The sequence below is a fragment of the Canis lupus genome, chromosome 32 (assembly GCF_011100685.1).
Source record: "Canis lupus familiaris isolate Mischka breed German Shepherd chromosome 32, alternate assembly UU_Cfam_GSD_1.0, whole genome shotgun sequence".
Lineage (NCBI taxonomy): Eukaryota > Metazoa > Chordata > Mammalia > Carnivora > Canidae > Canis > Canis lupus.
The window spans coordinates 31578995-31604915 of record NC_049253.1 but is presented as its reverse complement, the minus strand read 5'-3'; the positions used below and the strand labels follow the sequence as shown (position 1 = coordinate 31604915).

General features: G+C 36.2%; 1 protein-coding gene across 2 annotated transcripts in view; it reads left to right on the top strand.

Moving 5' to 3' along the window:
* Window positions 1–24141, top strand: part of CDS1 (CDP-diacylglycerol synthase 1) — a 67443-nt gene extending 43302 nt beyond the window's left edge. For both annotated transcript variants that reach the window (XM_038582238.1, XM_038582239.1), the window contains exons 6-13: window positions 6425–6483; window positions 8157–8239; window positions 9543–9630; window positions 12267–12335; window positions 13322–13474; window positions 14952–15071; window positions 17117–17220; window positions 21340–24141. In XM_038582238.1, coding sequence (XP_038438166.1) covers window positions 6425–6483; window positions 8157–8239; window positions 9543–9630; window positions 12267–12335; window positions 13322–13474; window positions 14952–15071; window positions 17117–17220; window positions 21340–21469 — 806 coding nt within the window. In that variant the 3' untranslated portion in view covers window positions 21470–24141. The remainder of the gene's footprint in view (window positions 1–6424; window positions 6484–8156; window positions 8240–9542; window positions 9631–12266; window positions 12336–13321; window positions 13475–14951; window positions 15072–17116; window positions 17221–21339) is intronic.
* Window positions 24142–25921: the final 1780 nt, after the last annotated feature.

Sequence of the window (25921 nt, the reverse complement as noted above, 5' to 3'; positions counted from 1 at the left end):
TTTTTCTTCACCTGTAAAATGGAGATAATAATAGATATGTTCATTATGGGGATGTTGGAAGCATTAAATAAGTTAATATTTGTAAAATGTTTTAGACAAGAGCCTGGAACACAATAAGTGTTCACTAGATGTTAGCTGCCATATAATTATTATTAATTTTCCTATTATTGTAGAGATTGAAACATTCTATACATGTACACTTAATGGATTGATACAGCGAATAAGTTTTTTTTCATAGTGATATTTTTTTTTAGTTTAGTTGATACAATATTACATTAGTTTCAGGTGTACAACATAATGATTTGACAAGTTTATACATTATGCTATGCTTACCACAAGTGTACCTACCATCTATCCCCATGCATTGCTATTACAATATCAGTGACTATATTTTTTATGCTTTTTTATGATTTACTCATCCTGTAACTGAAAGCTTGTATCTCCTACTCCCCTTCACCCATTTTGCCCATTCTCCCACCATCTCCCTTCTGCCAACTGTCAATTTATTCTGTATTTTTAGGTCTGGTTCTGTTTTTTGTTTATTTACTGATTTTTTGTTTTTAGATTCCACATATGAGTGAAATCATATAGTATTTGTCTTCCTCAATCTAACCTATTTCACTTAGCATAATACTCTGGGTCCATCGGTGTTGTTGTAAATGGTAAGATCCCCTCTTTTTTTATTCTCAAATAATATTCCATTATATATATATACTACATCTTCCTAATCTGTTTGTCCCTTGGTGGACACTTAGGTTGCTTTCATATCTTGGCTATTGTAAATAATGCTGCAATAAATATAGGGTGCATGTATCTTTTCAGATTAGTGTCTTTGTTTGGATAAATACCCAGTAGTGGAATTATTGATTCATATGGTTTTTCTATTTTTTTTTAATTTTTATTTATTTATGATAGTCACAGAGAGACAGAGAGAGAGAGAGAGAGGCAGAGACATAGGCAGAGGCAGAGGGAGAAGCAGGCTCCATGCACCGGGAGCCCGACGTGGGATTCGATCCCGGGTCTCCAGGATCGCGCCCTGGGCCAAAGGCAGGCGCTAAACCTCTGCACCACCCAGGGATCCCTGGTTTTTCTATTTTTAATTTTTTGAGGAACCTCCATACTGTTTTCCACAGTGGTTGTAACAATTTACATTCCCATCAACAGTGTATGAGAGTTCTTTTTTCTCCATATCCCTGCCAACACTTGTTATTTCTTGTCTTTTTAATTTTTGGCCATTCTAATGGGTATGAGGTGATATTGTGGTTTTGATTTCCATTTCCCTGATGGTTAATGATGTTGAGCATCTTTTCATGTTTACCATCTGTGTGTCTTCTTTGGAAAAAATGTCTATTCAGGTCCTCTGCCCATTTTTAAATTAGATTCTTTGTGTTTTTGATGTTGAGTTATAGAAGTTCTTTATGTACTTTGGATATTCACCCTTTATTGGATATATCATTTGCAAATATCTTCTCCCATTTAGTAGGTTGCCTTTTGTTTTGTTGATGGTTTCTTTTGTTATGTAAAAGCTTTTTATTTTGAGATAGTCCCAGTAGTTTATTTTTGCTTTTGTTTCCCTTGCTTTAGGAGATACCATCTAGAAAAATGTTGATGTGGCTGATATCAGAGAAATTACTACCTGTGCTCTCTTCTAGGATTTTTATGGTTTCAAGTCTCACATTTAGGTCTTAAGTCCATTTTGAGTTTATTTTTGTGTATGGTGTTAAGAAGTGGTTCAGTTTCTTCTGCATGTAGTTTTCTAGTTTTCCTAGCACCATTTATTGAAGAGACTACCTTTTTCTTATTTTATATTCTTGCCTCCTTTGTCATAGATTAATTGACCGTACAATCATGGGTTTATCTAAGGGGTCTCTATTGTGTTCCATTGATCTATGTGTCAGTTTTAGTGTCTGTATCACAGTGTTTTGATTATTATAGTTTTGTAATATATCTTGAATCCTAGAAGTGTGATATCTCCAGCTTTTTGGATCTTTTGAGATTCCATACAAATTTTAGTATTATTTGTTCTAGTTCCATGAAAAATGCTGTGGGTAGTTTGATAGGAATTGCATTGAATCTGTAGATTGCTTCGAGTAATATGGACATTTTAACACTATTATTATGACCCATGAGAATAGAATATGTTTCCATTTGTTTGTGTTATCTTTAAGTTTTTTCATTAATGTTTTGGAGTTTCCAGAGTCCAGGTCTTTTATCTTTTTGGTTAAATTTATTCCTAGCTATTTTATTCTTTCTGGTGTAATTGTAAATGGTGTTGTTTTCTTAATTTTTCTTTCTGCTACCTCATTATTAGTGTGTAGAAACACTACTGATTTCTAGGTATTAATTTTGTATCCTGTAACTTTACTGAATTCATTTATTACATATAGTCAGTTTTTTTTGGTATATTTAGGATTTTCTATGTCTCATGTCCTCATCAGTTTAACTTTTACCAATATGGATGCCTATTTCTTTTTCTTGTCTGATTGCTGTGGCTTAGACTTCTAGTACTATGTTGAATAAAAGTAGGGAGAGTGGACATCCTTGTCTTGTTCTTGATCTTAGAGGGAAAGCTCTCAGTTTCTCACTATTGAGTATGGTATTCACTTTGGGTTTTGTGTGTATGTGTGTGTATACATACATACTCTAGCCCCACTTTGTTGAGAGGTTGTTGGGTTTTTTTTATCATGAATATCATCTTGGGATGATCATATGATTTTTATACTTCATTTTGTTGATGCTGGTGTATCATAGTGGTTGATTTGTGGATATTGAATTATGCTTGCATTTCTGGAATAAATTCCACTTGATCCTTGAATGATCTTTTTAATGTATTGTTGTATGTGGTTTCCTAATATTTTGTTGAGGATTGTTGCATCTATATTCAGGAATATTGGCCTATTTTTTTTGTGTGTGTGTGTGGTATTTTTGTCTGGCTTTAGTATTAGGGTAATGCTGGCTTTGTAGAATATATTTGGAAGTTTTTCTTTTATTTTTTTTGGAACAGTTTGAGGAGAATAGGGATTAACTATTTTCTGAATGTTTGGTAGAATTCACCTGGGAATCCATCTAGTCCAAGACTTTAATTTTGGTGGTTTTTGATTAGCGATTCAATTCCTTTCCTTGTAATCAATTTCTTCAGATTTTCGGTTTGTTCCTGATTTAGTTTTAGAAGAGTGCATATTTCTAGAAATTTATCTATTTCATCTATCCGTTTCTGCTAGATTGTCCAATTTGTTGGCATATAAATTTTCATAGCAGTCTTTTTTTTTTATAGCAGTCTCTTATAATCGTTTTTATTTCTGTGGTTTTAGTTATTACTGCTGTCTTGTTTCTGATCTTATTTATTTAGGTCTTTTTTCTTGATGAGTCTGGCTAAAGGTTTATCAATTTTGTTTATCTTTTCAAAGAATCAGGTCTTGGTATCATTCATTTTTTTCCTAATGTGTTTTTTAGTTTCTGTGTCACTTATATCTGCTCTGATCTTTATTATTTCCTTTTTTTCTACTGACTTTGGGCCTCTCTTTTCTTTTTCTAATTCCTTTAGTTGTAAGGTTAGGTTATTTATTTGAGCTCTTCCTTTTTGAGGAAGGCCTACATCACTTTGTATTTTCCTCTTAGAAATGCTTTCACTGTGTTCCAAAGATTTTGGATCATTGTGTTTTCATTTTCATTTGTCTCAATGTATTTTTTAAATTATTTCTTTGACTTCTTTTGGCCCATTAGTTGTTAGGATCATATTGTTTAGCCTCCATATGTTTGTGTTGTTTCCATATTTTTCCTTGTAATTAATTTCTAGTTTCATACCACTGTGATTAGAAAAGATGCATGGTATGATTTTGTTCTTCTTAAATTTATTGATGCTTGTTGTGTGGCTCAATATGTGATCTATTCTGGAGAGTTTTCCTTGTGCACTTGAAAAGAAAATAGTGTATTCCGTTTTATGTATTTTTAAAAGCTTATTTATTTATAATCTCTACACACATTGTGAGGCTCAGACTCATAACCCTAAGATCAAAAGTCACATGCTCTACTGACTGAGCCAGCCAGGTGCCCCTATTCTATTGATTTTATTTTTATTGTTACTTATTTTATTTTTAAAGATTTTATTTATTTATTTGATAGGAGGAAATGGGGAGAGAGAGAGAGAGAGCAAGCACAAGCAGGGGGAGAGGCAGAGGGAGAGGGAGAAGCAGGCTCCCCACTGAGCAGGGAGCTTGACATAGGGTTCGATCCTAGGACCCTGGTATCATGACCTGAGCTGAAGGCAGAAGCTTAACCAACTGAGCTACCCAGCTGCCCCTATTCTACTGTTTTTAGATGGAATGTTCTGTGTATATCTGTTATGTTCATCTGGTACTATATATCATTCAAAGACATTGTTTCTTTTGTTCATTTTCTGCCTGAATAATCTATCCATTGATGTAAGTGGTATGTTAAAGTGCTCTAATATTATTGTATTACCATCAGTTTTTCCTTTTATGCCCATTAATATTTGCTTTATGCATTTAGGTACTCCAGTGTTGAGTGTATAGATGTTTACAATTGTTCTATCTTCTTTTTGGATTGACCCCATTATCATTATGTAATGCCCGTCTTTGTCCAGTACAGTTTATTTTAAAGTCTGCTTTGTCTGAGATAAGTATTGCTTCCCTGCCTCTTTTTCCCCCGCTTCCATTTCCATGGTAAATGCATTGTCATCTTTTTGCTTTTGGTCCATATGTGTCTTTAGATCAGAGATGAGTCTCTTGTAAGCAGCACACAGATGGATCTTGTTTCTTTATCCATTCTGCCATCCTGTGTCTTTCGATTGGAGCATTAAGGCCCTTTATATTTAAAGTAATTATTGATAGGGGAGCCTGGGTGGCTCAGTTGGTTAAGCATTTGCCTTTGGCTCAGGTCATGGTCCTGGGGTCCTGGGATTGAGCCCCACACAGGCTCCCTGCTCAGCAGGGAGTCTGTGTCTCCCTGTCCCTTTGCCCCTCCTCCTGCTTGTGCTTGCTCTCTCTCTCTCTCTCTCAAATAAATAAATAAAATATTAAAAAAATAATTATTGATAGATACTGCCATTTTGTTGTTTTCTATTTGTTTTTTTGTAGTTCTTCTCTGTTCCTTCTCTTGCTCTCTTTCTTTGTGATTGATGAGTTTCTATGGTCTTATGTTTGGCTTTCTTTATTTTTTGTGTATCTATTATAGGTTTTAGGTTTGTGGTTACCATGAGATTCATGTATGACATCCTAAGTAAATAGCAGTCTACATCAATTTAGTGGTCATTTAAAATCAAACACATTCTTACTAAAAAAAAAAAAAAAAAAAAAAAAAAAAAAAAAAAAAAAAACGGAAAAGAAAAAATACCATTTCCTTTTCCTTATCTCCCCCTTTCTTTATTCCTGCCTTCATGTTTTATGTATATGTGACCATATTTTACAATTTTTCAAAAAAATATTTATTTGAGAGTGCATGTGAGAGTATGAATGCAGGAGAGGAAGAAGCAGAGCAGGGAGCCCAACATAGGGCTTCATCCCAGGACCCTGAGATCATGACCTGAGCTGAAGGCAAACATTTAACCCATTGAGCCACCCGGATGCCTCTACATCTTTTTTTTTTTAAGGTTTATTTATTCATTTGAGAGAGAAAGCACTCCCATGTGTTTGTGGGGGGAAGGGCAGAGGGAGAAGGAGAGAGAGAATCTTAGGCAGGCTCCATGCTGGGAACATGAAGCTTGATGTAGGTCTTAATCTCACAACCTTGAGATCAGGATCTGAGCCAAAATCAAGAGTCCAAGGCTTAACTGACTGAGCCACCCAGGTGTCCCACATCTCTTTATTCAAAATTGTATTATGTCTACTTATAGCCATTTCTTTTCTACTTAAAGAAGTCCCTTTAACTCTTCTCGTAAGACTCCTTTATCTTTTGTCTAGAAAATACTTTATTCTTCCTTCAAATTTAAATGATAACCTTGCCAGATAGAATATTCTTGGTTGTAGGTTTTTTTCCTTTCAGCACTGGCATGCCACTCCATTCTGGCCTGCATAGTTCCTGCTGAAAAATCAGCTGAGAATCTTATAGATTTTCCCTTGTAGGTAACTGTTTCTCTCTTAGCAAATAACTTTCATTCAACTGAAATTCAAAATCTGTTTGTCCATGTCCACATATTTGCAGGGGACTAATTCACTTAATTAATGAAGGCGATGTTTGTTGAATTCGTACCATGGATATGCCTAATATATTAGGCATTTTGGAGAATATAAGATCATTTTACTCAAGAAACTTATTTAACATGCTTATTATGAGTAGGAGAGGTGGCTGATGAATAAATGCTATAGTGTACTTTGAAGTGATAAGAAAATCAGATTATTTGAGCTCAGTGGATTTTACATTTTGTAACAGATTGCACAACAAGCACATGTTTTTTGTTCTCAAACAGGTTTCTGCATGTTTGTGCTGAGCTTGGTGAAGAAACATTATCGTCTACAGTTTTATATGGTTTGTATTAACCATAACTATATATAATAAAAACGCCTACCTTTATTTTTTCTTCTATAGTGAGAAGATCTAATCTGCTAGTTGATGTTTTGCCTAAATGTGAGGGGTATTTCAATTTTTGATGATTAGTAAATATAAAGGATTTAAGTTATACAATTTTTGAAGATTTAAAATTTTTAACTGGTTTCAAAGTTTCCTAAAAACTCAACTCTTTCTTTGAATATTTTCAAAGACTGTAAAATTAAAATCAAGTATTTGAAGTGTTTTTATAGTCTCCTGAATAGTTAGTAAGCCTGGAAAATATCTACCATATTTTTTTATGGAAAGTAACTATATTTGTTCTTAGCCTGCACATAAATAGAACAAAACATACATTTTCTTGCTAGCTATGGTTAGTCACACAGATAATTACATAATTCTTTTTGCCCTAAGGTATTTTATGCAGTGTATCATTGAACTGTGTTTAGTATCTTATGAAATTTATCACTGATGCAAACTGAGTATGATGAACTTTCTTATTTTCTTAAAAGATAGCTAATTAAAAGGTTGCAAAATGGAAAATATAGCATTTAGATCTGTGAATCCATGTATTAGTAAGGCTTGTTCTGGATTTGGGTATATTTCCTATTCTTTATGCTTTGCTTTTCTTCATTGAGACATTCTGCTGAGCATCATCACTGGGTAACTGTAGTATTTCTTACATTTCTAATTTCTAGGGATCCTGAGAGGAGAGTAAAATGATCCATGAAAATCTAGAAACCATCAAGACAAATTATAAATAATAGTATCTCCTATGAAAATATAAATGGTGCCTATTGGAAAAAAATCATTTAAGCATTTTGAAGCAACTGGAATAAAAAAAATTGGATCTTTTATGCAGATAAAAATAAAACAAAACAGCTAATATATTATTTGACAAAATTGGAATAGGTTAATTATGAATAAATCAAAAATTGTAAGAATTTTGAACGTTTCCTAAATTCTAGTCAAAATTATGAGACAAATATTTAGAAACATCAGATTTTTCATTCATATTGTACTCATGCTGGTGATGCGAAAAATTACTAAAGTGGCATCTCTTAGGCTAGATGGGCTTGATGAAATCCACAAGTTTGAAACTGAAGTTGAACGCCATCATTGAACAGTACTGTGAAGACAACTTTCAAGTATGAAAAGCTGGCATTTAAGAGTAATTGGTCCCTGCTGGTTTGAATTATTTGAAGTCATTAATAACTCTTTATGGGAAAAAGTTACCATAATGAACTCTGAAAGAATAGCTTTTAGCAATTTTAATGCAGAATGCAGCCAGAGTAAAATGTTCCTCTCTAAATGCTGTAACACCACCATAAATTTCTCATTATCATTTTAATCTAATGATTTGAGATTATTGTATATTTTGTATGCGTTTTTAAATCCAGTGGTGTTTCTCAGTATTTTGAGCATTCCATTTGTGTATAAATTAAGATTACTTTGTTAAATGTCTTCATGGTTTTAAGGTTCCAGTAGGCACCAAAATGAATATAATTTACTAACAGCATTTATTTTGTACAACCCTATCATACAAAATTTGACCAGAAATCATGCTAGAAATTTGTGTTTCAAAATTGCTATTGCTCCAGGGCTGCACTGATCAGTTGTATTCACTAATTGTTGTGTTGTTGGGCTATTAACAGTTCGCATGGACTCATGTCACTTTACTGATAACAGTTACTCAGTCACATCTTGTCATCCAAAATCTGTTTGAAGGCATGATATGGTAAGGGGACAGTATTATGCTGCTTTGTATTTATGTCCTAGCCTTTTTAAAGCTCTTTCCCTTGGACAGTGTCTTGTAGATTGCTACTAAAATGTACTCTTTGTTGTTGCTGCTCTATGTCACTAAAATATCTTACTGAGTTTTTCTTACTATTTGACAACTGAAGACAAATACTTTGTTAACCTGAAAACCCTTCTTTTTGGGGTTCCAAATAAAATCCAGGAAGTCCTTGTGAAAGCTCCAAAAATTAAGTATATTTTCAGGTGTTACTACACCTTAGTGTGGCTTTTTACAAAGCATACCCAGACTTTAAAAAGAATATATTATTTTTGTGGAATGCAAAAAGAACACAAAAGTTGGCTTGTCAGCAAAGAGTGTGCTGGCAATGTATTTTCTCTGGGTGAAAGTTGGGTAGGTTCTACACTGCCTTTATGTAGCAGTGGGTATCCAGATTTCAGATGGAGTTACTTGCTATGTAGCAGCGCCTTGCAGGTTCAGAAAGCATTTTTGTTAGTTTTAAAATTATAAAAATTATTAGTTAAAAATCAGAGTGAAGAAAAACAATTTAAGAAATCTGACATATTATACCCATATTCTTTCTAAACCCATTAATTAAAATCTCTTACAGTTGTTAGGTTTTATCAAGATAAAACCCCTCCTCACAGCTTCATGTTTTATTTTGTTTTTATACCAAGGTGTATGTACATAAAACAATCAGAATCATTTTAAGATTGTCTTCCATATGCAAACTTTCAATTGATATGGGGCAGTTACTGAAATTAGTAGGTTCTGTACAATTAGTAGGGTTTAATGTAACTATAGACTAAGGTAGAATTAAAATTCATAGTTATTCCTGAACAAGAAATTGTGCTAAGAGCTTGGTATAAATTTATGAAATTATATTGTGTCTAAACAAATGCCTTGTTTCCATTTTGAAATACTTCTTTCTTTTTTATTCTTTGTACTATTATAACGTATTCTTCACAAAACTGAAATTTGAAAGTCTATAGCTGTAGAAATAGATTGCTTAATATTAAAATTAAATTGATTAATATTTTCCTTAGGAATATTCTCCTGGCATGTTAGTTTATTTATAGATTTTGCTCTGCTGAATTGCATTAAGCAGATCTGGGCAATTTTACTTGATATACATCGTTTCTACTAATGTTTTGGCAAATGTTATGTTCTGGATGAAGCTGCAGTGTAATCCAAAGGGTTATTGCATTGGTTCATTATGAGTCATAACCTGTATAAACGTTTGCCACTTAATCATATGGACTTTTTTTCTGATTTTTTTTTTAAGGTTCCTTGTTCCAATATCAAGTGTTATTTGCAATGACATAACTGCTTACCTTTTTGGATTTTTTTTTGGGAGGACTCCATTAATTAAGGTAATGGAACAACATCACAAGCAGGTCATTACCATAACCTTAAAGATGAGCCACTGGAGAAAATTTCCAACAACTTGGTGCTGTCGCACATTTTATTTCTGAGGTGCTTTGATTTTGCTTAACTGTATTTAACAACTACAGTGTAGGGGCAGTGAGCCATATTTCCCAATGATTCCATCTAGAGCCTTCACGAGATACTCTGTTGGCTCCTCAAGAAGGACCTGGCTCCATCAGTTATCCTCCATCTTGTGAAGGCTCGATTCACCTTTCTGCTGGTGCCTTTCCATTAGCTACAGTGCATTTTTTCTTTCTTCCATTCTCCAGCAACCCTACAAACAAGCCTTTACTAGACTCTGTTCTCCCCTCAAGCCATCTCATCTGTCACCTCTTTTACCAAATTTTTTGAAAGTCTCTCTACACTTAACCATCTTCACATATTCATGTCTATTTGTAAACTTTACACCCAAACTCATTTAAAAAACAAAACAAAACCCTGAGGCCCTAAAATAAAATACTGATAATGCAGTAATAAGTAAATGTTAAGATAAGGGAAAGAGACACGAGCAGATTTTGTCGTTTTGCCTTAGATTTGGTTCTACTTACAGTCAGTGGAGGCAAAGAAAGAAGTAAGTTACACAATTCTCATTTTGGGGAAACTAAGTCCTTGTAGAAAAACAGAACTTTTACTAGAACTAATTACTTTTAAACAAACTTTTCATGTTGGGGCTTTAGATATGCTTCATTCCATTCATGTATTGGGCAAAATATTTAGTAATATTCCCACAAATATGTTAATTGGCTATTTTGATGTTACTCTATGAAGGCAGTTTGGAGAGACTGAGACAGCTGTACAGATACAAAACCTGTTTGATCAGAATGATGCAAGAGGAGCTTAAGTGTTTCCAGAGAAAAGCATGGGCTGCTTATACTTCAAAAAAAAAATCTTCCATAAATTGTTCCCCACATAGGAGTCCAGCATACAGCATTGGGCTGAGCTGTAGGGATACTGGCAAGCAAGCAAAGCAAATATATATATTTAACATTTCTTTCTAAAGCTGCTTCAGCATAAGAGAAGTGATTAAATATTCAAGGCATCTATACCAGATGAGAAGTTTTTGGCTTAGGAAGCCTTCAGAGAGGCTGTTATGGTTGTAGAAGAATGTTACTGTCTGATTTTTAACATAGATTTCTAGTGAATTTACCAGGCTACATTAGTTGTATAATATACCCATATGTAATTAAACAAGTTAACCCCTAAATCAGTTTGATATAGATCAATTTAATTGATAGGTTATCTTTTTTTTTTTTTTAAGATTTATTTGTTAGAATACAAGTTGTGGGGAGGGAAGGAATGAAAGGGAGAGAGAATCCCCAAGCAGACTTCCTTGCTGAGTGCAGAGCCTGACACAGGGCTCAGTCCCAGGACCCTGAGATCATGAACTATGCCAAAGTCAAGAGTGAGCTGTCCAACTGACTGAGCCACCCAGGCTACTGATAAGTCACCTTTAAAATAATCAACAGGCACTTTTTAATTTGATTCAGCTCCTACTCCATGACAGTAATATTGAATTATCCTAGGAAATAGTGTATATCAGTCTCTTCTCTGTGGCAGAATTGTTCTCAGATTTGTCAAGAAACTGTATCAACACTTTTAGCTTTGGACTTTATGAACATCATTAGGACAAGAGGTCTATAAAGAGATCAGGTAGGTTAGCCTGTCACCTGTTTCTGTCTGCAGAAACTTCTGTCTGATATTTATGTGGCTTCTGTCCCCACCCATCCACTGAAAGGATCCTCACAGAGGTCATCCATGATCTCCTGAAGACCAGATCCCTGTTTATCAGGCCTTACCTACAGGGCACCTCAGGCAGTTAGTGCTGTCCATTCCCAAATCTTTCCCTCCTGCCCCTGCATCACTGATTTCCAAACTTTCCTCCAGATTTCTCTGCCTGAATGCCCCATTGACTGAGAAACAATAGCCGGAATCTGAAACAGTATCTATTCTTAGAAGCACAACATGTTCCTTTCTTCATGGAGACAGACATAGATTGTGACCAAAGGGAGAAGGATATGTGAATACTTGTGGAGCAAATACTGTATCTGGAGTGTTTTGCCATTTCAGAAAGAGGTCTGTTGTATGCATGGCATTTTTGGGAACATATGAAAATCTGGTGCGCTGCAATGTCTGTGTTTTGTTATACTCATTCTATTTTTTGTCAGTAGTAGGTCAATACAGACCATATGTACTTGGAATGAGTACGCCTCATCCTTATTGCGAGAACTACACTATTGTGGGGGTTTATGTAAGCATAAAAGTCATGGGACGATGATTTCAATCTAGAGATTATAGTTCTTTGAGAGAGAAAAAATAAGTGGAAGTTATATAGAAACAAACATAAATTCACAGTATTTCAATTGTTTGAGGGTCTAATATGTTAGATATTATTAAAGAAATTTGCACAAATAAATTAGGATCATGGAATGAAGGAAAAAGGGTCGCAAAGCCATTCCAATAAGCAAAATGTAAGAAGAGATGTATAAGGTATTGTGGGACTTCATTGAAGAGAGTTTGCATATGTATTTGTGTGTTTTGTGAATGCAGTAACTCTTTTTAATTTATTTGGCCTTTTTTTTAGCTGTCTCCTAAAAAGACTTGGGAAGGATTCATTGGCGGTTTCTTTTCCACAGTCGTATTTGGATTTGTTGTGAGTTTTACTGAAGTTTTTATTTTATTTATATTTTGAAAAATGATGGGAAGTTTATTAGGATATTCTAAACCAAAAAAACTGAACCACAAAATGCTAATAATGTATTTATTGAAACCCACTAAACAGAACCAATTCTGTACCCCAGTAGCTTTGATGTGGCCTCTTATCAGAATTACCTGGGGATCTTATACAAAATCTATGTTCCAGCCTCCTCCCAAGTCAGTTAATTCCCCCGGTTGATTCTAATATATACCCAGGCTCGGGACCACTGCTGTGGTGTTGTGCTTTGGTAGTTTCTAATAGCTATTCTGCCTAAAGGGGGACACAGGTGTTTGGACAAGTAGTGGCTTTGAGTGAAGTATAGAAGACAAATGATGTTGAAGAACTCTGCCTCCTTAATGAGTGCCAGCTAATTGGCTTTTTGGATGCTACTGTGGATGCCACAGTATGTGGATATGTGGATGATATCAAGGATGCCAACTTACAGGAAAAGTTTGTTAAAAATAGTGGACATTTACTTTTAGCCATGCATAATGGGTATTGTTAATGTTTTAAAAATTAGTGTACAGGGATCCCTGGGTGGCGCAGCGGTTTAGCACCTGCCTTTGGCCCAGGGCGCGATGCTGGGGACCCGGGAATCGAATCCCACGTCGGGCTCCCGGTGCATGGAGCCTGCTTCTCCCTCTGCCTGTGTCTCTGCCTCTCTCTCTGTGTGTGTGACTATCATAAATAAATGAAAATTAAAAAAAAAAAAGAAATTAAAAAAAAATTAGTGTACAGTTATGAAATTTAGGTTTTTATTTAAAGAGTTTTTGTGAGAATCAAAGGACAATAAAGTGGCTGGATATAAGATGAGTATACAAAAAAATGACTGTTAGGAAGTTTAATTTTTGGAGCCTAATGAAAAAAGATGGATAGATATTTTATATATATATATATTTTTTTTAATTCAATGTTTCATGGACTCTTACTTTGTTATTCAGGCTGCCTACATGTTATCCAAATACCAATACTTTGTCTGCCCAGTGGAATACCGAAGTGATGTAAACTCCTTTGTTACAGAATGTGAACCCTCAGAACTTTTCCAGCTTCAGAGTTATTCACTTCCTCCCTTTCTAAAGGCAGTGTTGAGACGGGTAAGATAAACATAGTTGAGGATCTTGTATCCCAAAGATAAAGGTTCATTTAAAAATAGGACTAAACTTTTTCCAAGAAATCAGTTTTTATAGAATCTTTAACTCTATGATACAGAAGTGGTATCACTGTCTACTTGGCATCAATAATCTTTTCTATCCCCTTGTGATTCCCCTTTCTTGAACATAAAATGAATATTACTGTCACAAACCACTTGTCTATTAGGAATTTACTTACCTAATGATTTGAATGATTACTGATAGTAATTTATCTTATATTTGTTTTGAAAACATTTTTCAGGATTCCTTAGGTTTCTACAAATCAAATGGGTTACAGTGAGCTTCACTTGTAACTGGTAGGAACTGACTCAATTTGAAGCTTAAGTAAAATTCAATAGCTCAAGGATTCCTTGATTTTTAGGGGACCCTTACTAGTGCAGAAAGCTCTGGCTTCTAAAAAACCGTTTCCCTTTGAGAAGCACACTGTTGTCATTTAAAGGCAGTTGCTGAGGTCTCTCACTGAAGAATGTTGACATGCTGCCCAATAGAACCCTGCTGATCTGTGCCATCAGGACTGGTGGGTGCTTGGTTAAAGTAAGGATCAAACAGCTCTGTGTGTGTGTGTGTGTGTGTGTGTGTGTGTGTGTTGTGTATGTGTGCGTATCTGAAATATTTTAAACTAAAGTCCATAATTTCTGAGGAGCATGTTGACCAACAAATTATTTCTCTCCTTGAGTGCATAATACATTGAATCCAAGAATTTTTTCCAATGTCCTAGCCATCTAACCTGCTACAAAACTTTTTGATGATATCAATCTTTGATGAGGGACAAGGCCTTTGCTTTGAGAACAGATCCAGAGATTGGTGTTCTGAATGATCTTTTTTAAGCCATACCTATTTATGCACTGTCTACAATTTGTAGTTTCAGTTTATTTAAAGTGGAGCAAGAACCAAGAATTTACAAAATAATTTGCCTGCAGAATTCTTCTGTTTTTATTATCTCCTCCCTGAATCTTTTATGACTGTCTTGCTGATGCTCAATTTGGTGGTCTTTTTAAAATCAACTTAATGACAAACTTTTCCCTCATTTTGTCATATAAAAGTGAAATAAAATACAAAATTAAAATATATAAAGTTCTACTGGTAAGAAATAAAGTCAGAAATTAACCAATTCTTAGTAATCCTACCACTCAAGTGTTGTAGAAGTTTCTAGATGAACTTGAGTATCCTGTCAACTGCAAGATTTCACTGTGCCAGGTGCTGTCAGTATGCTTAGAGAGGGAATGGAGAGTGCTGGCTAAGTAGAGGTTGAAAATGAGAGCTTACACATACTTTTCTCCCATGATCCTGAAAATTTATGAAGTTAACAAAAATGTGGTATAATGATTTGACTTAATATTTATACCATTTTTAGTTTAGGTGGCATGCTCAGATATAATTTTAATGCACTTAAAACCCTTTTTCTTTATTTTCTCTTTAGGAAACAGTGAGCTTGTATCCTTTCCAGATACATAGCATTGCTCTTTCAACATTTGCATCTTTGATTGGTCCTTTTGGAGGCTTCTTTGCCAGTGGATTCAAAAGAGCTTTTAAAATCAAGGTGTGTGTTTAGAATCTGTTACATTATTAGAGAATATCATTAGGGAATGTGATATAGTTGTAATTTGTTTCTCTCTTGGTCTCCCACTTTAAGTCTATGGGCAAAAACTTATACGTACTATTTGTTTTAGCCTCACAGAAATGCTTCCTGGCTAATTTGAGTGTATTCCATCTTGTAAATTTTGGTCATGCTACGTTAATACGTTTCAAAGTGTTATGTCAGCCTCATTTATAGAAATGGCATGTGTCACTTAATGTTGGGACAAACACGGAATCTTGGTCCTCAAGTGCTCATCTAAAAATCCAGCTATGAATAAGTTTATGTGTTGTGCCATAGTCTCATTTGAAGAGACAAGCAGAAGAGCGTTTGGATATAATCATCCATTCTTACTAGATCTGGGGCCAGTTAATTCTTTCTGTAAAGGGAGAAATCATACATTTATTAATCATATTGCAACTACTCAACTCTAAACTCTGCCTCTGTAGTGCAGAAGCCCTGCGGGCAATATGTCAATGAATGGACATGACTGGGTTTTAATAAAATTTTCTGTACTAAAAGAGTCAGTGGGTGAAACGTGGATTATGGGACATAGTTTGCTGATCCCTGTTCCAGATACTTAAAATTATCCCTATATTTAATTTAATTTGGATTCTCACATATATTTGCCCTATTATCTCAGCTATCCTCACATGCCTTCACTAAGACTGAATGTTATGCCATTGGGAGAGTGGCTGCTGAAGGTGGGGTGGACAGAGCAGACCTCTCTGGAGGAGGTGCCATTTGAGCAGGGGTCTGAGAAAGAAAGGAGAATGAGTCCTGTAGAGAAATCTAAAGAAGAGAGTTCCAGCGAGTGCAAAGGAGAGGAGGAACTTAGCTTGTTTGAAGGGGAGTGAGAACAGTGTGGCTGCAGTAGAGAGTAGGTGATCAGAGTGCAGAAATTGGTGGGGACAGATTACACAGGGCCACAGAAGCCAGAGAAATAGAAAAACTAACTCAGTGAGTGCTTAAAATGGGGATGATAGTGTATTAGGTGGAATGCAGTATGCGGAAGTGTATAGGATACTGTCTCTGTTCTTCAGATGCTCACCACCTACTAGGGGAGATAACACATGTCCACAGCGAACCACAGCAAGAGCTGTGCATGAAAAGTGTCCTGAAAAGGCCTCAAAGAGCAGAACGGCATTGAGTTACTGTGGCCCTCTTATTCCTTCAGATAGTAGGGAAGGGAAGGAAGAAAATGTGTTGGCAAAAAGTAGAGAATTTTTCAGTAATTGTTTTAAAACAGGAAAATGTTACATTTACAATGGTATTTTCTTTAGTGGTCTCTGATGCAAGGTTTCTTTTTGAGTGATGAGATTATTTGGCATGTCTAAAGTAAGGCATAATAGCTGTTGGATTTAGATGTTTTTAGGTCATCTGAGTAAACTCAGAAGAGAATCTTTCATTTCCATATCCTTAGCACTCAGACATGTGGATATATCTATAGAGTCCATTCAAGAGACTTATTAACCATTCCGTCAGTTTGGCCATTTAATGGACTAATGTGTCCCAGATCTGTTTTGATTTTCTTTTTACCCCAATGCTTAAAGGATACTTATTATAGTAGCAAAATATTTACTTCAGAGTAGAAACTACTAGGATAAACACGAGTTAGAACTAGTTGTACATTGATCAACAACACTAAAAACTCCTCAAATAATTTCTGCTTACACAGAAAAGTAAGCTACAGTATTAGATTAATAGCCGATAGCACTTTTGATTTAGAAAAAGCTTTATTAAGTAAAAAAAGTTAGTGCTAGATTTAATTAATAATCAGTACTACTTGAATGCTATTGGTCAATTCGGGAATCATTCTAATGTGTGTACATATTTGAAAGATGTGGTTTTAACTTGTGAGACATGTTCTAGTAGTTAGTGAAAAAATCCCGTAGTAAAGTTATTTCCCTTAGAGCCCCATGATGCCAAAGAGGCATTTGCAGGTAGGAGTTTAATAGCAGGTGATTTTTTGAAAATTTGCTCATATGTTTGTTTGTTTGTTTCTGAAGGATTTTGCAAACACCATTCCTGGACATGGCGGGATAATGGACAGATTTGATTGTCAGTATTTGATGGCGACTTTTGTGCATGTGTACATCACAAGTTTTATAAGGTACTTTTAGATCTTTTACAAAAGGTTTTATTAGATGATTCCTTTGAGTTCTCATTTCCATAGGCATTAATTTGAACTAGTTACTTTTCCTGTCAATGGTAATTTATGATATAAAAAGTGAATGGTGGCCCCCGGAGTTTGTGTCACATTATAGCCCTGAGAGGTATGATTAAGAAGAAACAATTAAATCATAATTATTTTGCACACATTTGAACAACTTAAATAGTATATGTCCTGATCTTTAATAGGACCAAGGTAAAATCTGGGTAATGTGGATGGATTGAAACATCAGATTTTTCATTTTCAGTGGTATTACAATGATAGTGAACACAAAGTAAAAAGATCCAGTCCACCAGTTATTGCTGAGTGCCTGTGATGTGCTGGGGAATGTTCTAGGCATGGATGTAGCAAAGGACCAAACAAAAGCCCTGCCCTCAGAGCTTACATTCTTAATGGGGAGTTGGAGAGAGAAGGGGCAGAAATAGAAAACAAACCTAGTTTGTTAGGAGGTGGTAAGTGTCAGAGAAAAATAAAGCAAGTCAGGAGATTATGGTTGTATGAGGGATGAAGAGGTGGGGTGAGTGGAGGGGGTGTTGCTTTTTTATATAGGGTGGCTTATTCTTGTTGTTAAACCTTAAGCTTTTGGATCTGCCCTAAAATGTTAGTTTGGAGTGTGAAAGCAAACCTCAACGACCACACATTCACTTTATTTTCCATGGTCTCTACTAAGTGCTTGACCACAGAAAATATGTATTTCCTTCATAAAGTATTTGGAATGAAACTCATATTTGTAGACCCCTAAACACATATTTTAAATATATACCCAGAGGAGTGTAGGAATTTTGAATTAATTTTTGTTTTTCTTGAGCAGTCTTGTTAGGAGTTTATTTCACTAATCTTGTCAAAGAATCAAATTCTGGCTTTGTTAACTTTCTGTTTCATTGATGTCCACTTGCATCTTTCGTTCCTTCATCTTTCTTTAGACGCGATTTGCTGTTGCTTTTTGAGTTTCTTGAGATAAAGCTTAGATTTTGATCATCAGCCTTCTTGTATAATAGATTCATCTAATAGAGACATCCCTCTTAAGTACTACCTTATTCTCATCTTACATGTTATGTTTGCCTTTTCATTATCAGTTAAAAATATTTCCTCATTTCCAGTATGGTATCTTCTTTAACATATGGATTATTTAGATGTGTATTGATTGCTTTCCAAACAAATGCAGATTTTCTTATTCTCTTTCCTTTATTGACTTTTGCCTTCATTCCACTGTGGTCAGAAAACATACTCTTTATTATTTCAGTTTTTAATATATATGGAGACTTGTTTTGTGCCCCCGCATATTATCTGTTCAGGTATATGTTCATATACCCATGGAACAAGTGTGCTTTCTGCCGGTTAGGGATGTAAGGTTGACTGATTGTTTGCTTTGTTTTATCCATTTTTTCATTATTTCAGGAAGAGAGCTTTGTCAAAATCCCCCACCATGATTGGTTATTTTATTTTATTTTATTTTATTTATTTTATTTTATTTTATTTTATTTTATTTTTGAGAGAGAGAGAGAGAGAGAGCAAGCACACATGAAAGCACACAAGAAGGGAGGGGCAGAGGGAGAGAAAGAATCCCAAGCAGGTTCCACACCCAGTGAGAAGCCCAATGCAGGCCAACCTCGCAACCCGTGAGATCATGACCTGAGCTGAAATCAAGAGTTGGATGCTCAACCAACTGAACCACCCAGGTGCCCCTCTCTCACTGTGATTGTAAATTTATCTATTCTTAGTCTGCCAGTTTTTGCTTTATGTATTTTGAGGTGGTTTTAGGTGCATGCAAATTTAGAGTGTCATATCTCCCTATTGACTTGCTCCTAATGTCATTAAATGACATCCATCTTGATATATTACTTGCTCAAAGCCTGTCTTTTTGGATATTAGAAGAATGGCATCAGCCTTCTTTTGGTATTTATATAGTGTTGTTAGTATTTATATAATGTTTCTTTGTTGATCCTTTTATTTTTAGCATTTCTTTATCCTTTTTGTCCTCTAACAAGCATGTACCTTGGTTTTAGTTTTTTTTATTTTTTTATTTTTTTGGTAACCCAGATGATCACCTTTTTTTTTTAAAAAAAAAAAAAAAAGATTTTATTTATTTATTTGAGATACAGCAAGAGAGAGCACAGTTTTGGGGAGAGGCAGAGAGAGAGGGAGAAGCAGGCTCTCCACTGAGCAGGGAGCCTGTCACGGGGCTCAATCCCGGGACCCTGAGATCATGACCTGAGCTAAAAGCAGATGCTTAACCAACTGAGCCACTCAGGCATACCCAACCTTTGTTTTTTTTTAAATTGGAGTGTTTAATCTATTTATATGATTCATTTACCGATATATCTGAGTATTAGTCATTAATGCTTAAAATCCTTGGAACTCTGTTTTCAGATGGTGGCAGCTTTTAGGGCATTAACTCACATTTTTTTTATCCAGCAATTCTCTCAGCAGAGGAAAGTCATGCTGAGCCATGCTGTCCACCATTTGAAAGCAAATATTTAGACTATTAGAAATACAGGGCTAGTGCCAGGGTGCATCTAGCTGGGAGCACCTGCTGACATAATTTTGCATTTAGCTGAACTTGCTATAGTACTCTTCCTTTTCCCTGTGGGTCCCTACTCTGGGTTTGTTATGAAGTTGCTGAATCTCTTGAAGACATGGAAGACAAGCTATGCCCTGACTTAAATAGATATTGGCTGTGAGAGACATATGGCCACACTTTTGGCAAATGAGTTGAGCCACGTGCAAGAAGGGCTAATCTGTGCTATTGTGAAATTTTGTTTTGGGGGGTGCAGTTTTTTAAATAATGCTTTTGTTGTGATATCCCTATATAGCAGACATTCCTTTTGTTGCTGGGTTTTTTATTTCCTGGAATTCCATTTGAACTGAACAAGTTCAGTTCAAAGTTGTGATTTGTAGATCATAAATTTAGTTACCCTGTGTAAATGTCTTTCTCAGAATTAGGTGCCATTCTCCGTATATCATTTATGTCTTGCTTTTTTCCATTGGATTTTACTAATCTCTCTTTATAAAAAGTTAACCATAATCTCTTTTTCTCATTCAAATAGGCTGTAGAAATTGCAGAGAACAATACGTATACACTAAAATCTGAATTAGGTTCATTCTGAATTTGAGAAAATAGCCCTCTAGAAGATCCCACATGTGTAAACGGCCTGAATTCTAGAGTCCTGGGGATGGAAAGTTAGGAACCCCTGACTGTCAAAGTGTCAGAGCAGGGAAAGGGTAAGAGTCCTGGTTAGGACCTTTCCTGAGTCCCAGTGCAGCATTGAAGGGTGGGAAGAGGAGGCCTGGAGCAGGGATGCTGGGGGAGCTGCGGAGGAGCCCCCCTCCCCCCCACCCACGCTGGCCATTGAGATGTCCCTTAGAGAGGAGGGGGAGCTCACCACATCACTGCCTTGTGGCTTCAGTTCTGCCTGGCCTCGTTGCCTCACTACTGGGCCTGCAAGGGGCAGGCTGCCTGCCTCCTCCTCCTCCCATCAGCTAGAAAGGAGGAGGATGTTTCCTATATTGGGGTTCACCTAAGACTTTTTTTTTGGACAAATCTGTAGGCCCTGAGTAGGGGCTCCAGTGCTAGATCAGCACCTTTGTGTCCTCTTCCCTTGAACGTTGGTAATACCCAGGGGCATTTCTTGGAGTTTCTTTGAAGCTAAAAACTTAAAGTATATTTTCATGTTCTCTTTTGGCTTATCTCCATCAACCAGGATTTTTGCTCCTTCCCTTACAGGTTAATTTTTGTGTCTTGTCCTGTCTCCACCTTAACTCAGGTTGTTCTTTGAGAAGCTTTGTAGAACTTAGATTTGCACCCCCTAGATTGCCTTGTGTTGTTCCTGGGGTTTGTGTTTGTGCATTCTTCCCAAATCTAGACCATATGCCTCTCAGTGCAGAATATTTCTGGGTCTTTTTCTCCCTCTGACATTAATGTTGGGCACTAAAGTGAGCTGATCAAGTAAAGATTGTTACTCTACACTTAAGTGTATGGTTTACTTTCAATTGGGGGAATATGCTTCCCTTAGCTCTCTTAAAATAGCATGAACTTGGCCTTTTCTGCTTTGTTATCAGGGGTCCAAATCCCAGCAAAGTGCTACAGCAGCTGTTGGTGCTTCAACCAGAACAGCAGTTGAATATTTATAAAACCCTGAAGACTCATCTGATTGAGAAAGGAATCCTACAGCCCACCTTGAAGGTATAGCTGGATCCAGAAAGGGGAGGACTGACAATAAGGAATTCTACAGAAAAGCACTGGCAGATAAAATTTTGTGATTGTACAGAAAACTGGTTGAAAATGCAATAGATTGAAGTTTTACAGACACAAATGTTCCTTCTCGAAATTACTGTGAATATTTAGCACTTACTTGATCTTAGTTATGAAATAAGTAGCAAATTATCAGCAAAAGATCCTGTACTTTTTCTAAAGTGTATTTTCTGATGTTAACTTCCTTCCCCTGACTTGGTAGGTTTCATAATGTAAAAAGACTTGTATTTTAAAGAGTCAAACAGAAAAAGAGTAAATTGAGGATGTCTTAAGATCAGATCTGGCATTGTGCCCTTTGCACAAATATTTACTTTTGTATTTGGAGCTGCTCTTGATTTTAACAAAATGTTTTATGTGAGGCACAATAGGATGTTAGTTCTCCTGCACTTCCTCCTCTTAGTCTGAAGTCCTTTCTGAAGGGCTAAGTTGGATCCAAAAAAAAAAAAAAAAAAAAAAAAACTTGTTCAATTTTCAAAGAAGTAAGTAATTATTTGCCTGGGAAAAACATTCCACTTTTAGGTAGGTTCAAAAAGAGCAGACATCAAACTCTAATCCTGATAAAATTGTTTGGAAAAACATGACACTAGCAAAAAAAATTTTCAAGAGAAACAAAGGAGAATTCTGCTATGAAGAACATAATGTACACATCCTCCACAGATTATCTCCACAGATGACGACAGTTCAGAAGGCAGCGTAAGACAATGGTGTGGGACCCGGGCCACCTCTTGGTCGAATTCTCTCCTTTTCCTTTTTTCCCAGTTAGCCGGTTTCTATCAGTTCTGTGGCCTCAAGCACATAAGATCAATATATAGGGTAGCGAGTAGGGGTGGTGGCTGAAGCAGAGCAGGGGGTGCTTCGCTGAGCAAGAGTGGCCCGTCCCCGGATGAGGCTCTGCATGCCTGTGTCCTGGGGGCCTTCCTGCCAGTGCCCTGGGGGCTGCCCCTGTGCCACCCACAGGACACCCACCTGGGGAGAAGAGATTCAAGCCGGGACTAACTCCATGGTAACAGTTCATCCTTGCTCCGTTCCTCTTTCACATCATGTCATTAAATCTGAGGACATCAGCTGATGATTTTTTTCTTCCAAGAATGAAAATCAAGCAGAAGTGACTCTCATCAAGAACAAAAAGCACACGAATGCCAAACCTTTCCTTTGTTGGACAGGACACTGTAACCGGATAAGAAATTTATTCTCATCAGTGAATGTAAATAAGCTGTAGTTGCTGTGTGCCCTCTACAACCGTATTTATTGTAGTGAACAGGTGGCACTAAACCTTCAGAAAATTGCCTAGTGCTCCTTGGCTCTTCAGAGAGGAGAAATTGATATATTTCAAAGAATGTTTTGCTAATGAGAAGAGTAAATATTTTTGTTTAAATCAGAAACAAATTCCAGTTATTTTATATTTCCGTTCTATACGTGAAATAAAAGATCACAGATCTGCCTGAGATCCATGGATCTAAATCTAACTAGCAGCTTCATCATGCGCACTACATGATTCGTAGATATAGTTGAACTCAATACCAGGAGTCTGCTTTCTTGGTTTGGCATGCACACAGTCAGTTCGTCTGCACTGGATGTGTTCAGTCAGCGTTATTTCAGACCATCCGTCCCGTAAAAACGTAGAATTGGCACTGGAAATGTTATTGCAGGAGGGAATTATTCCTCTTAAAGTCAGGCTACCTACAGGTTTAATTTGCAGCATCTCTCACTTATATTTGCCGCATTAAAAGCTCCAAATGTTACCATAAAAGAATTTAGATTAGCAGAGGATAAAAAATAAAATGGAAAACCTGTCACAAGAACTTACAATAAAAACTTGGGTGATTTATACAGTAAGAACTGCATGGAGATACACGGTTCCCTCCCCAATTTTTCTTTAAAGTAATTGGTGAGGCACTGCAATACAGAATTACAAGAAAGCATTACTGAATACGTGTATTATAAAATCAATAATATTATAAACAAAATATGAAGCTAGAAATATTTGGGGTCACAGTAAATAGCTTTCCTCAAATATACTTTTAGAGGTGGGTGTACATTATTCTGTATGTAAAAAAGTAAATTCTTAATTTTAACAGAGCTCTAACGATTGACTTTTTAGTGTACTTTTATAGCATGTATATTAAAATAGAATATATTTTAGCAAAAGATTGCCATGAAACCCTGATTTCGATCATTTTTATATTTGCACTGTGAAGAGAGCTTAAATTCCAGAGTGGGAATGTGGTGGCAGAAAAATAAAAGACTGGGGACTTCCTTCACAGTAATGGCTAATTCCAAATTTGCTATTTTTGGAGGTACTCGTACTAATTGCTTGACTTTTTAACCTGTGGGATGCAAATGTTTCCTCAGTGCTTTTCCCTTTGTGGTGGTTACATACACATTTACTGTCTGTGAATAAAAAGACCACACTTTTTGCTTTATTTATAATGTCTCTTCCTTGGTACTTTGGTTTGAACAAAGACTATCACCTTGTTCAGTGAAAAAACAAGTAGGAACAGTGGACATGTACTGTATATGGGTGGGAGATAGCTTATTATTTGCATCAATAAGTTCTCTGAATCTTTTACTGAAATTGAGATAGGAAAATAAAATGGAAACAAATCACATTTTGACTTTGTTGTGCTATTTTCTCTTTGGAGAAGAATCATTCGTTCTAGCTAGTGTTTACAAAATGACCACGGATGTGTCAGCATTGCATATTGTGTATATTCCACCATCGACATCTGCAGCGACATCTTCAGGGCTGGGATACATAGTTCTGTGTTTGTTGAAAGGTGATGTCCTCTTAATAGAAAGAGTACTTCATTTTTATATTTTCCACAGTTTATAATTACACATTTAGTTTTGTGGATCTCTGATCTGGGCCCCAGTAGAGCTTTAAGCTGATGGGTGCTGAATGGCATTGGTTTGGTTATTCCCTGCCCACCCCAGTTTTCATTTTGCATGACTCTAAAATGGATGCCACCATTCCTAGTTCTTAGGGTTGTTTTAAGGATTACGTAAAAAATTCGTACAAATGTACCATGATTTGTGTCCAGCATAGAGGAATCTGATGAGTAATCTTTTGTTACCTTCCTTCTTCCTGTTCCTCTTCTGTTGCCCATGTCCAGTGCAAAGTGACAGTCTAGTAGAACTGACCAGAAAGGAAACCACATTTGGCTGCTTATGATTTAGGTGGTGGTAACATTAAGAGTCCCCTGTATGGTAGACGGCCCACCGGCTTACTTCAGCAAACCTACAGCATTTCCTAGACACCCAGCACTGTGCTTTGTTCTGGCACCAAACAAGGTGATGGGACACCATCATGGGATGTTGACTGGGACAGTGAAATGTATAAACCGGAGGGAGAAAACAGGAGATCACCATTCTGACCTCTACAGGCGGCTTAATGTTGCAGGACCCCCCCACACACGGGGCTGAATCCCAGACCTTGATATTAAGACCTGAGCCACAATCAAGATCAGATGCTCAACCAACTAAGCCATCCAGGCGTCCTGTCATGTCCATATATATATATATATATATGATAGCCATTTTGGCTGGGATATAGAGGTATCTCAAGGTGGTTTTATTTATCTGTTTAACCTTTCTAAAAAAATTTAATTTGCCAACATAGAGTATAACACCCAGTGCTCATCCCTTTGAAGATGGTTTTAGTTGCATTTCCCTATGGCTGATAGGGCTAAGCATCTTTTCTTGTGCTTATTTGGTATTTGTGTATCTTCCTTGGTGAAATGTCTATTCATATCTTTGCCCATTTTTACATGGGGGTAGTTTTCTTCGTACGGAGTTACAAGAGATCACTATATACCCTGGATGCAAAACCCTTATCAGATACATGACTTGCAATTATTTTCTCCCAGGCTGTGGTTTTTCATCTCTTTGGTTTCTTTTTTTCATTTTTAAGACTTTTTAAAGTTTTTAAGTTTTATCATTTGTTTTTAATTGTATTTAAATTCAATTAATTAACATATAACTGGTTTCAGAGGTAGAGGTCAGTGATTCATCAGTCTTATGTAACACCCAGTGCTCATTACATCACGTGCCCTCAATGTCCATCGCCCAGTTACTCCACCCCTCCCCCTCCCCCACTCCAGCAACCCTCAGTTTGTTTCCGATGATTAATAAGAGTCTTTTATGGTTTGTCTCCCTCTCTGGTTTCTTGTTTTATTTTTTTTCCTCTCTCCCACTATGATCTTCTCTTTTGTTTCTTATGCTAAGTGAAATAAGTCAATCAGAGAAAAGCAAATATATTATCTCACTCATATGTGGAATTTAAAGAGTTTCTTAAAAGCTGTTTAAAGTTCACAGTAAAACTCAGGCAAAGGTACAGATATTTCCCATAAATCCTTTGTTCTGCATCCCGCCCATCTATCTGTCACCACA